This window comes from Nycticebus coucang, chromosome 16, assembly GCF_027406575.1.
Source record: "Nycticebus coucang isolate mNycCou1 chromosome 16, mNycCou1.pri, whole genome shotgun sequence".
Classification (NCBI taxonomy): domain Eukaryota; kingdom Metazoa; phylum Chordata; class Mammalia; order Primates; family Lorisidae; genus Nycticebus; species Nycticebus coucang.
In genome coordinates, this window is record NC_069795.1 from 4,736,602 (window position 1) to 4,749,924 (window position 13,323).

Sequence of the window (13,323 nt, forward strand, 5' to 3'; positions counted from 1 at the left end):
GATCTAGAGAACTCAAATTAATCCACATGAAAAAAGCCAACAATCCCATATGTCAATGGGCAAGAGACATGAATAGAACTTTCTCTAAAGAAGACAGACGAATGGCTAGCAAACATATGAAAAAATGTTCATCATCCCTATATATTAGAGAAATGCAACTCAAAACCACCCTGAGATACCATCTAACCCCAGTGAGAATGGCCCACATCACAAAATCTCAAAACTACACATGCTGGCGTGGATGTGGAGAGAATGGAACACTTTAACACTGCTGGTGGGACTGCAAACTAGTACAACCTTTCTGGAAGGAAGTATGGAGAAACCTCAAAGCACTCAAGCTAGACCTCCCATTTGATCCTGCAATCCCATTACTGGGCATCTACCCAGAAGGAAAAACATCCTTTTATCATAAGAACACTTGTACTAGACTGTTTATTGCAGCTCAATTTACAATCGCCAAAATGTGGAAACAGCCTAAATGCCCACCAACCCAGGAATGGATTAACAAGCTGTGGTATATGTATACCATGGAATACTATTCAGCCATTAAAAAAAAAAATGGAGACTTTACATCCTTCGTATTAACCTGGATGGAAGTGGAAGACATTATTCTTAGTAAAGCATCACAAGAATGGAGAAGCATGAATCCTATGTACTCAATTTTGATATGAGGACAATTAATGACAATGAAGGTCACGGGGTGGGGAGGAAAAGCAGAGAGTGGGATGGAGGGAGGGGGGTGGGGCCTTGGTGTGTGCCACACCTTCTGGGGGCAAGACATGATTGCAAGAGGGACTTTACCTAACAAATGCAACCAGTGTAACCTGGCTTATTGTACCCTCAATGAATCCCCAACAATAAAAAAAAAAAAAAGAAAATGATGGAACTACCTTACATCTAAAGTATGTGAGTGACTATGAAACTTTTGAGACAGACTGTGTTATGGTCCATTATGTCATGCCCAAGAAACACAGTCGACAGTGTCCTTTCTGAGTCACCTGTGCAAGTTTCACCTTGCTGGAATTGTCGGCATTGCTGGGAGGGCTTCATTTGTTTCTGCATGCAGATTTTATGTTTCTTGATTTTTGTGTTTTTCAAAACTTTGGGAATGGCCCACACAAATGAAAGACAAACTCAACAGAGTTCTTGTTCACAAATATTTATTTATTTATTTTTTGTTGTTGTTGCAATTTGGCCATGGCCAGGTTTGAACCCACCACCCTTGGTATATGGGGCCAGTGCCCTACCCACTGAGCCACAGGCACTGGATACTGCCCTAGGTTCTCAGGTCAGTGGTGAATGGAGCAGTAGAAGAGACAGGAAGTAAATATGTTGGAAAAGATCATGCAGGCCTGGTGTGCTGAGGAGGAAAACGGCGGCCGCAGCGCAATGTGGACGAGAACCTCCCTGCAAACTAGGGAGAGAGAACACCCCTGGGGCATCGTCTCTGTGGAGAGCGACCACAGAGGCCTGGTGACAAGGAACAGTGCCCCTGACCCTCTCTGGGGAAGCACCAGGCCTTCCACACAGCAGACGTGCAGAGTGTGAGCCTTGATCCTCCCAGGAATAAGGGGCAGAGAGAAAGTCCAGGAGATGCCCAAATTTCCAGTCACCGTAGAAGGCCTGCATGGGAGGGGGCCGTGTCCAGAAAATGAGGTGTGGCTGGGCATGGCACGTGGTAACTGCAGCCGAGGACCGGAGGCTTCCTTGCGGATGGACTCAGGTTCAAAGTGAACAGAGATAGCGAGGAGGTGCCCCCAGCCAGTGTGGTCACAGAGGGGACTGCAGACCTGCAGGTGTGAGGGTGCGTTCGGGGAACCCAAGACCAGAATCAAAGGCCCTCCGAGCAGTGCTGAGAGGCTGCCATTTTAAGAACAGATAAAGAAGTGGAAAAGAGCAGCACAAACATGGCAAAAAAGGCTGAAAGCCCAGGAGGGGCCAGACACACAGCTCTGCCTGGGGTTAGGCCCCAGAACCCAGATGCTCTCACTCCCAGTGACTTTGGCTGAGGCTCAGTTTCCTGGGCAGATAAGCAGTGGTTTCTAGGGCTCCTGTGATTGTTATCGAATTCAAAAAGGTCAAGTGCTCAGAGCACACGGGGAACAACGTTGCTCTCTCCTAAGTGTTTACTGCACCTTTTCCAGACCAGGGGTCCCCCAGGGTCCACTCAGCTCCCATGGGGACGTGAGGAGTCAGCATTGTTCATCTCCAGGGAGCAATAGAGGCTGAGGGTAGCAGGCACAGCAACAAATGCCTCCAGTTTGGCAAAAAGGGGGATTCCCGGAACCAGAGCCCGTGAGCTCACCCACAACACCTGCCGGGTTCTGGAGCACATGAATGTGAGTTCCAAGATGAGCACCGGGTGAGCAGGGACCAGGGCCCGTGAGCTCACCCCCGACACCTGCCGGGTTCTGGAGCACATGGATGGGAGCTCTAAGGTGAGCACGGGGTGAGCAGGGACCAGAGCCTGTGAGCTCACCCCTGACACCTGCCAGGTTCTAGAGCACATGGATGGGAGCTCTAAGGTGAGCATGGGGTGAGCAGGGACCAGAGCCTGTGAGCTCACCCCCGACACCTGCTGGGTTCTAGAGCACATGCATGTGAGCTCCAAGGTGAGCATGGGGTGAGCAGGGACCAGAGCCTGTGAGCTCACCCCCGACACCTGCTGGGTTCTAGAGCACATGCATGTGAGCTCCAAGGTGAGCATGGGGTGAGCAGGGACCAGAGCCCGTGAGCTCACCCCTGACACCTGCCGGGTCCTCTGGGGCCTGGGCATGGAGAAGATAGGATGTCAAGGCTGGGGTTGCAGTGGGGGTGCAGTGGGGTGCAGTGGCCTGAGCCATTGGGGAAGTGGAGCAGGAGAGAAGGGGATGGGAGGGGGAGAAGGTGGGAGGGGAGTGTTTGAGGAGGAGAAGGAAGAAGAGGGGTTGGGGAGAGAAGCAGGGGATTGGGAGGGAAGAAGGAGGGGATGGGAGGGGAGGGGAGCAGAGCAGGAGCCCCCAGTGGGCAGGAAAAGCACAAAGATGCCCAGAAGTGCTGGGGCAGTGAGGCTGCCAACATCTCAGAAGCCCCCAGGACCCAGCAGCCCTGGCTGGTGGTGTGGTGGTCAGAAAGCAGGGTCTCAATACCAGGTACTGGTGGGGATGCCAGAGGGGAGGATGAGAGGCAGGATGGGAGACGGAGGCGGGGGGTCGGGCCACCACCCCCCTGAGACCCTGCATGATCCAGATTCCGGATGCTTCTCCCCAGACATTATACGTACCTAATATGTAAAGCAGAGATTTAAAAACGCTAACTTTGGATAGAGATTCTACATTTTCTTGCCTTTAAATTCATAAAGCCCTACACACACATACACACATATTTTACTCTATAAAACACAAAGTTACAATATAGGATTTCCTAACATGAAAAACTCCCATGGTCATGCCCAAATAGGACTCCCGTCAGACAACTTCAATGTGGCTGCAGTGTCCATGGCTTCCTGGGGCCTCCCGGATGTCGAGGTGTTGTGACTTCCACTTAGTGCTAGGCAAAATCAAAGGAATGACTTGGAGGAGAAAGGATCACTCGGGAGTTGAGAAGGGCCTCTGCCAGGTCTTTCCACAGAGCAGATGCCTTGATTGGAAGTCTGAGGAGATGATGAGGGGTTGGGAAGGGATGACTTTGAGCTCACAAGTTCCCAGGTGGCTGATCTGCTCTTCAAAATCCTGACGAGCAGACATTCTGGCCTCTGGTCTGCTCCCTGCAGCCTGGTCCTCTAGCTCGCTGCTGCCATGGCAGGCTCAGCCCTCTCTCCTTGGAACAAGGAGGAAAACGTGGCTTGTTCATTTCCGTAGTGAAAGGCTATGTTAAGTCACCCTCAGTTCTTTCTGCAAACCTCGTCTTATTTCTGCCACAATGTCACTGGGTAATCCTCTTTCCCAGTGATGCTTGGATTAATGTCTAACTCTCATTCACGCTGGCTTGAAGGAGGTCAGAACTCTGCAGCCACCTTCTGTCGGCCAAGGGTCACCCACCCTCTGTTTCCACACCATTGGCACAGCAGCCGTGGGGTAGCCAGTTCTTTCCTGTTCCTTTGTATTTGACCACATCCGTCAGGCAGTTGTTACATCTGCAAACAGGCTCAGTGGTTCAAAATCCTGCCCTGTCTGCCTAGTACCTCCCAGTCCAAAGTCACCAGCCCCCGGCACCTCTCTGCCTCGGTCAACCCACAGTGGCATGTGCATCAAGATGTCCCTAGCCCTTCTTCTACACGTACCTGTGTTTGACAGAGGGGCTCCAGCATAGCACAGGGGGACTGGGAGGAGCTCAGAGCCCAAGAGGACAAGAGGGCACCTGTGTTTTCATTCCCTGAAGGCCTCCGCCCCAGCCACACAGGCGATACCAGCCCAATAAGCCTTGCTGCAAAACCAGCCCTCTGCACACAGCCCCCCAACCATGCTCACTCGGCAATGGATCACCTGCTCAGCCCAGCCCTCTGCACACAGCCCAACAATGGTCACTGGACAATGGATCACTATGCTCAGCCCAGCCCTCTGCACACAGCCCAACAATGCTCACTGAACAATGGATCACCATGCTCAGCCCAGCCCTCTGCACACAGCCGCCCAACCATGCTCACTCAACAATGGATCACCATGCTCAGCCAAGCCCTCTGCACACAGCCCCCCAACCATGCTCACTGGACAATGGATCACCATGCTCAGCCCAGCCCTCTGCACACAGCCGCCCAACCATGCTCACTTGACAATGGATCATTATGCTCAGCCCAGCCCTCTGCACACAGCCCAACCATGCTCACTCAACAATGGATCACCATGCTCAGCCAAGCCCTCTGCACACAGCCCCCCAACCATGCTCACTGGACAATGGATCACCATGCTCAGCCCCCCACTTCTAAAGCAGACCCCAAGCAGATACATATCTCCTGAAGTGGAGGGTCTACACCAGCTTCGGGGTGGTGTAGACCCCCCCCCTGCACTGCAGCACCTCCACAGGGACGTGTAGCAGGTAGGGTGTGGGGCGTCCCCGGTCCATCTCATAAACAAAGCCTTCTTAAAAAATCAGCTTCAGAGGCCCTGTCTCCAGGGTGAACTTGAAATTGTGTGTGAAAGCAGACCAAATGCAAGAGATGGTAATCCCTTTAAGGGCCTTTCCTTCCACGCTCTCCACACAGCGCTGGGCCTCACTCACAGTATACATGCCATAAGCAGAAGTGATTACAAGCAAATTCAGTGCAAAATCTTATTAAAAGTAAAAACACCTCAGGTAGTTACATCCTATAAAATCCTTTCTGGTTTTGGCTATAGAAAGTAATTACTCTGAGAAGCCCAAGTGCCTCGACCCATGAATGGATTACTAAATTGTGGTATGTGTATACCATGGAATACTATGCAGCCTTAAAAAAGATGGAGACTTTATCTTTTTTATGTTTACATGGAGAGACCTGGAACATATTCTCCTGAGTAAAGTATCTCAAGAATGGAGGAAAAAGTATCCAGTGTACTCAGTAATTCTATGAAACCAACTTATATTTACTCACACTTTCTTATGAAAGATAGAACACAACTATAGCCCAGGATGAAAGAGAGAAATGGAGTGGGAAGGGAGGGGAGGGGGGAGGCTTGACAGAGGGAGGGTAAAAGGTGGGACCACACCTATGGAGCATAGGACAAGGGTACAAGTCAAATCTGTCAAGTGTAGAACATAGATGTCTTAACACAATAATCAAGTAAATGAGGCGAAAGCTATGTTGATTGGTTTGATGTAACCATGTCAGATTGTATACAAAAATCAACACATTGTACCCCACATATGCATAAATGTATTCATGATCTATGTATATATGACTTAATAAAAAAAAGAACGTAAGTACTCTGAAAAGGAATAGTTTCACAGAAATTTGGTTTTCTTTAAATTATTATCTAGTTTTTTTTAATTATTAAATCATAGCTGTGTACATTAATGCAATCATGAGGTACAATGTGCTGGTTTTATATTCAATTTGAAACATTTTCATCAAACTGGTTAACATAGCCTTCATGGCATTTTCTTGGTTATTGTGTTAAGACATTTATATTCTATACCTAGTAAATTTCACATGTACCCTTGTAAGATGCACTGTAAGTGTGGTCCCACCAATGACCCTCCCTCCGCCCATCCTCCCCTCTCCCTTCTCCTCCCTCTCCTCTTTCCCCTTCTTCTTGGGCTATAATTAGGTTATAGCTTTCATAAGAAAGCTATAAATTGGTTTCATAGTAGGGCTGAATACATTGGATACTTTTTCTTCCATTCTTGAGATACTTTGCTAAGAAGAATATGTTCTAGCTCCATCCATGTAAACATGTAAGAGGTAAAGTCTCCATATTATCTAGTTTTAAAATATTTGTGTAAATTAACTTTTTAAACTATATTTCTACATTAAAATATACCAGCATATTTAATTCCAATGAAATTTTGAAAAGGGGCACAGTACTGTAGCGTTACACGAGTTTGCTAATGTGATTTGTAAAGAATCTTTCATAATTTCACTTCCTTCCTAATTCAAGTTGTATTCGAAACATATATTTCAACATATCCTGCAAAGAAAGTTTCTTTTTTTTTTTTTTTTTTGAGACAGAGCCTCAAGCTGTCGCCCTGGGTAGAGTGCCGTGGCATCACAGCTCACAGCAACCTCCAACTCCTGGGCTCAAGCGATTCTCCTGCCTCCACCTCCCAACTAGCTGGAACTACAGGAGCCCACCTTAACACCCGGCTATTTTTTGGTTGCAGCTGTAATTGTTGTTTGGCGGGCCCAGGCTGGATTCGAACCCGGCCAGTTCAGGTGTTATGTGGCTGGCGCCTTAGCCACTTGAGCTACAGGCAGCGAGCCCAAAGAAAGTATCTTTATTCAGTTTCCTAACATTATGATTTAGCTTTTAAATTCTTCCCTATGGACTCTGAGATTCTCAGAGGCAAAGGGTAAACCTTAAAAACACAGGCCCTCAGACTGCCCACTACAGAGGGAGATTGTTAATGAATACCTGAGGAACTAATCAAAGAGTGGACATTGACAACAGGCGCTTCCTTCTGAGATAATTCACTCTTTCCCAGGATGTATATTTTAAAATAAAAGGTAAGCCAGGAAATAATACCTTGTAACATTCTTTAAAAAAAAAAAAAAGCCCCGGAAATAAAGAGCACGGTGATTAGTGTCACATGTGTATAATCTTTCTACGTACAAAGCACAGGGGCCTGAGCTTCCTTGTTCCCTCTCCTGTATTCCAGTGAATTTAAATCAGGGCCACCCAGACTTTTGGTCCCGACCCAGCCCTAGCTGACTGCTGCCTTGCAGGAGGGAGGCCTGGGTGCCAGAGCTTCTGATGTTTCAGGGAGTCTGTAAATCTAGGGTTTATGTGAAAACCCCTGATTTTTAAATGTTGGCTTATATTTTATTTGTTTTGCATTTACAGACTTTGTCTGTTTCCCAGATTTGTCCTCTGGGACTCTAATTTGCAGCCCATGTGCTGCAGACTAAGTATTTATGTGCCTCCTAAATTCCTATATTGAACCCTAACTCCCACTGGGATGGCATTAGGAGGTGGAGCCTTCAGGAATGGGGTTAGTGACCTTATGAAAGGGCCCCTTTTGCCAAGTGAGGACGCAGAGAAGTGGGACGGCATCGTCAGTGAACCAGAAAGCAGCCCTCAGCAGACATGGCATCTGTGGGCACCTTGGTCTTGGACTCCCCACCTTCCCACACTGTGCTGAATACGTGTTTGTTGTCTATGAGCCACCCAGACCATGCCATTCTGTTATGTCAGCCTGGATGGACCCAGACACGGCGTTCCACCCCGAACTTGCCTGCCACCCTCAGAAACGCGCAGCCCTCGCCGCCCTGCTCTGCTGAGGCCTCACCACACACGTCAGCTTCTCAGAGCCTTGCCCTGGCCATCCTCTCTCACAGCACATTTGCTCCTTTTTCACACTGTCATCTCCCCTCACTAGGATGTCAGTGCCAAAGGGGCAGGGACCTCCTGTGCGTGTTCACTGTCCCCCCGAGGCTCCTGGACAGTGCTTGGTGTGGGCACTGGAGTCGGGGAAGAAGAGAGGGCGGCCCCATGCAGAGCTCAGCTTCTCCTAAGCTGACAGTCTTTCAGGGCGGTCCTGTCACTGATAGAGATGCTGTTTCAGCACCTGACATTTCTTACACACCCATTACATTAGTCCTTCTGCTTTCCAAGACTTTACAGATGACTCTGTCTTGAGCTCCTGACTTCAGGTGATCCTCCTGCCTCTGCCTCCCAGAGTGCTAGGATTAGAAGTGTGAGCCACCACGCCCAGCCAACTTACAGATCACTCTTTTTTCTTTGTTTTTTTTTTGTAGTGATAGAGTCTCACGTTACTGCCTTCAGTAGAGTGCCATGATGTCACAGGACTCACAGCAACCTCTAGCTCTTGGGCTTCCGCCATTCTCCTGCCTCAGCGTCCCGAGCATCTGGGACTACAGGCGCCCGCCACAACGCCTGACTATTTTTTGGTTGCAGTTCAGCCGGGGCTGGGTTTGAACCTACCACCCTTGGTATATGGGGCCGGCGCCCTACTCACTGAGCCACAGGCGCCACCCTACAGATCACTTTCAAAATGCTGTCCAGCCCTTTAGAAACTTAAAAATGATTCCAGAATTTAGGGCCTAGGCCCCTCCTGTGTCTCACACAGGAGGAAGCCAAGGGCTGGGCTGGAAGAGGATAGTGCAGGGTCAGGCGGCAGGCTTGGGGTCATGGCTGAGAACCTGAGGGTACACCATCCACATCTAAGACAGGGTCGCCAGGAGCGGGCTTAAGTGTGCAGCTCTGCAAAGCGCTCTCCTCTCCCCCTCCTCCTCTTCCTCCTCAGCATAGAGACATCAGGTAGCACATGGAGTTTGGGACCTGAGCTTGCGACAATTGCGTAGGCAGGACCGCCGAGCTCACCTTTGAGGACAGGCTTCTCACCGATGCTGCGGAGGTTATAGACAGCGCTTGACAGGGGTGCATCCGGAATGAGCTCTGCCAGCAGGTACCCCGAATACCAGGCACACAGGGATGCGAGGACGAGGAACACGGCCTTGAAAGCACCTGGAGACAGACAACATGCTGGGGCTGGGCACTGCCAGGCAGCCCAACCATGTCTCAAAACAGGATGAAGCAGAAAACAAAAGGAGAGGCGGTCTCAGCAGCCCCCTCCACCGCTCACTCCTCTGCCTGGAGGTGGCCCTGCTCCCCGCAGCCTTGCACAGGCACCCCGCAGCCTAGCCTCCAGGACTGTGTCTGCATGCCCAGGAAAGTGAATGGGCCACATGATGTTCCAGAAAATTCTGTGGGATGAACACAGAGTGGAGGGCATGCTAGGAGAGCCACAGAGCATGATCAAAAGTAACAACAGCCCACTGCACAGTCCCCCTGCCCCTCCAACAGTTGGGTTGCGGCTGAACTGTTTCGTCTAAGCATAATATTTAAGGAAGAAAATTGCCTAACCAGAGAATTCTCAGAGGGTCTTCCAGACACGACCCTGAGAGCCTGAGCAATGAGTTGCAGTTTAGCTGAGAGAAGACTGAAAGGCCATTATACCACCTTTAGAATGTGCAAAACCCAGCTCACCAAGGGATGGTGACTTTGTCCCCATCTGAACAAAAATAGACAGGTGGAAGTCAGAGGGGAGAAAATGGACAGCACACAAAAAGCCAAGTGTGTCAACAGACCGCCCATCCTGTGAGGCGACGGAGCTCCCGTCCTGGACACAGCACAGGGCTCCCAGGAAGAGGAGAAAGTGTGCTTGTCCAGGCCAGGGATGGTACCGTGTCCTGTGGCAGCGTGTGGCTGGCCGAGAGAAGCCAAGACCTAGAGCCAGAACCTCCCCCAGGGTGAGAGGCAGATCCCCAGCAGGTGCGGGACTGCCTGCCCTCAGGAGAGGGGGTGCATGCAGGTGGGGAGGTGCCAGACTGGCAGGTCTGGCCCAAAGTCATGGAGGTATCTCAGCCACCAGAGCCAGAGCAGGACCCAGCAGCCAGATGACACATACAATCCTGGCAGGCAGAGTGATTCATCTCCTAGAGCCTCCTGCAGACTGTGGCTTCAACATGGAAATTTGTCTTCTTACATTTTGGAGGCTGCAAGTCCAAGATCAAGGTGTTGGCAGGACTGGGTTTCTTTAGAGAGGGTCTCTCCTTGGCTTGCAGATGGCATCTCTTCCTGTGTCTTCACAGGGTCACCCTCTGTTGGGTGCCTGTGTCCTAACCGCCTCTTCTTCTATGTGTAAGGGTGCCAGTCAGATTGGGTCAGGGCCACCCTTGTGAGATTTCATTTTAACTTCATCACCTCTTTAAGGCCCTGCCTCCAAATACAGTCATATTCTGAGGTGGAGGGACAAGGGAATTTGGGGGGAGAGGCCACAATCCACCCCACAGCACAACATCAGGCAAGCTGGGCAGTGCCTCTCCGGCTGGACACCTGCAACAGGAGGTCAGTTCCTGGGAAGGAAGGCAGAGTGGGCGGGACTCGAGGCAGCCTGCCCCTCAGAGCTCAGACATGGGGCAGCTGGGAAGAGCCAGTGCCTGGGCTGGGGCCCAGGGGAGGTTTCTTCCTGGGAAAGGTGGGGGCCCAGGGAGGAATCTCAGAAGCTACGGAGTGGAGGAGAAAGTACAGAGTCCAGGAGCCGTTCTGTGATCCTGTAACCGGAACCCATCTTTTCCTGACAAGGTAATAAAGTCATCATGGGCTCCTGGAACATGTGCCCATGTGCCTGCTGCCCGGCAGATACAGTGAGTGTTACAGCACAGGTGAGAGCCTGCAGTGCGCCTGTGTGTGACGTGGCCTGCCTGCGCAAACATGTCCTCGCTGTGAATGGGGGGGGATTTATGGGGGTGTCTCAGGCGGGCCCTGGACGCTTCACTCCTTAGGAAAGAAAAGGAGTCCTAAACTCAATTGATACCACATCACTTACAGGTAGGGGGGCCGTAGGACACTTCCATCCTTCCAATCCAGGGGCCACCTGAAGAAGGCACTCCTGGACCCCCAGGACACACTCTGCTGGTGGGATTCCTTCAGCTGGGACAAGGGCAGGGAGGCTGCTGTCACTGGTGCCCTGCCAGCAGTACGCCTTCAGATTGCTTCTTTATGGAGGCAGCCACACCCCTGTACTTGAGAGGCAGGGGTCTGAGAATGGACAGACCCTACTTTGGGACTCACTGCCTTGTGGATTCCAAGCTCTGCTGGCTTCAGTGTCCACGGTCATCATGTCCGGTCCACTAAGGCTTTTTGGCAGGAGGGCTGGGAAGGGCCTCTCTGGAACACCTCAGCAAGCGAGCTGCAGAACCTGCCCCGAAGGGCCACCCACCAGCGCCATGCTGGGGAGTGAGAAGGCCCCCTGGGCACAGGGGCATAGGCAGCTGAACTTATTCCATCCATCCAGTCGGAATATCCTTCCTGCAAGCTGTCTACAGGGAACAGACCTGGCAGTGGACTGGAGTGTCATGGACAAGGTCCATTCCAAGAATGTTCCCACATCTATAGCACACAAAATCCACAGTGCTGTGGCCCTGTGTGCCTGCAGGCATCTTCACCACACTTGACCAGACTTCATAGCAAAGGAGCCTCTGACACAAGAATGAATTGTGAGGTCTGGGTGCGGAAATTTACAGGTGAGGAAAAACCACCCGCCAGCACTCAGAGATTATTATAATCATACAATATAGAAATAATAGAAAAAATTATTCCAGAGCAGCTGCAGTGAAAGCTGGTGCCCTATAATCCACACAAGTGATCAAAAACAGTGTCGCTCATAAACAGTTGTTAAAGGAAACGCAACTATTTTTGCACCATAAGGAAAAAATCTTACAATTTGTCTGGCTTTCCTATATTTGGGAATGGTGTGGAAAAGGCAGCGTTTAGAAGTTTGTGAAGCTGACCACTGCCAGAACGCTGTGCGGAAGGAGACTGATCATTTGATCTGCCACCTTCACTGCAGGGAGGCGGAGATACTGAGGCCAGGAGGGGGGGAGTGGCCCCCCCAAGCAGTCTTCCTGATAGGAATTTCCTGCTTTTGAAGGAGACACAATGCCTCACTCCAGGAGGAACCCAGTTCAGACTGTAAGAAGAGGTGGTGAAGGCAGCCAGGAAGGGCGAGCGGGACAGAGGTTGAGGTTCCAGCCAGGACCCGAAAATGTCCCCTAACAAGCAAATGACTGGGACACAAGCTTTAAGAGATGAAAAGCTTCGCGAAAATAAGGCGTTTCCCCCTATTTAGCCCAAATCTCCTACAGTATCAAGTAGTTTGAAAAATGGAGAAAATAAAAATTGCCTTATCAGCCTCGCTGCCAGCCCCCTTCCTCCAAAAGATCCAGGGCCCCGAAGGCCTCCAGGGAGGAGCTGCGCTGGGGCTGGGCAGTGCGCTCTGCCACTTCCAGTCAAGTGTCACTCTCGCCGACTCCGCCATTCCATTGCAAACCCTTCCTCCCTGCCATCCCCTTTGGTAGCGAACTCCATCTGAGCACCCTGCTTGGAGGTCCACCCTATTCACTCCCCTTGTGTTCGGTTCCCGCATTCCTGATTACCGCCCCGCCCGTCCATGGGGAGACCAGCCCTCGCCGGCCTCACCCTCCTGGCTCAGCGCCGCTGGTCCCTAGGCCCCTCGTTCTGTGCCCGCAGCGGGGGTCGCACTCACCGGCAAACACAGGGCGCATCTTCAGGTGGCGCTCCCGCCTGCCTGGCTCTCCAGCGACCTGCGGGAGCCTTTGTACCCGCCGAGGGCGGGCCAAGCAGGGGCTGTGCGACTAGTCCGGGCAAATGGCAGGTGCCCACTGGCAAGTTCGTGGAGCAGCCAGAGGGCCAGGTGCGCAGGGCGGGGAGGTTTGTTGGGTAGGCAGGTGCGGCTGCCAGCCAGAGCAGGTGCCCGCGTCTGCTGTCTGTGCTCGGGGTGGGGGGGGAGGGGCAGGGCTGATTCAGAGCCAGGGCTGCCTGAGACTGGAACTTATGTGACCTGAGGAACCCAGCAGGGTGAGCTCTGAACAGAGGACACTTCGTCCCCTAATGGTTCTGGCCCTTAGGCCCCAATTCAACGACTCCCAGACTCAAAAGAGGAAGGGGCCGCAAAGAGAAGCAGCCGAGCTGCTGTTTTAAACGTCAAAACAGATGAACGATCACACACCCACAGGAAATAAAAACACAGTTAAATTCCAGGGAGGGGGAGAGGGAGAAGCGGGGAGGGTGCAGTGGTGGGGTGCGTTAAGCTCTCATCTAAGCAGCACAGTATACAGGGGTACGGCACACTCCCTGGGTGAAGGGCTCAACTACAACGTTGGCTTTA

The 13,323-nt window shown here is 51.4% G+C and overlaps 1 protein-coding gene across 2 annotated transcripts in view; it reads right to left on the minus strand.

The window, feature by feature from the left end:
- Nucleotides 1-12,923, minus strand: part of FAM3B (FAM3 metabolism regulating signaling molecule B) — a 31,830-nt gene extending 18,907 nt beyond the window's left edge. The window contains exons 1-2 of one of the 2 annotated variants that reach the window (XM_053565444.1): nucleotides 12,682-12,923; nucleotides 8,955-9,098 (exon numbers count right to left, since the gene is read on the minus strand). In XM_053565444.1, the coding sequence (XP_053421419.1) occupies nucleotides 8,955-9,098; nucleotides 12,682-12,700 (163 nt within the window). In that variant the 5' untranslated portion in view covers nucleotides 12,701-12,923. The remainder of the gene's footprint in view (nucleotides 1-8,954; nucleotides 9,099-12,681) is intronic. The other variant, XM_053565443.1, reaches the window with a different exon arrangement.
- Nucleotides 12,924-13,323: the final 400 nt, after the last annotated feature.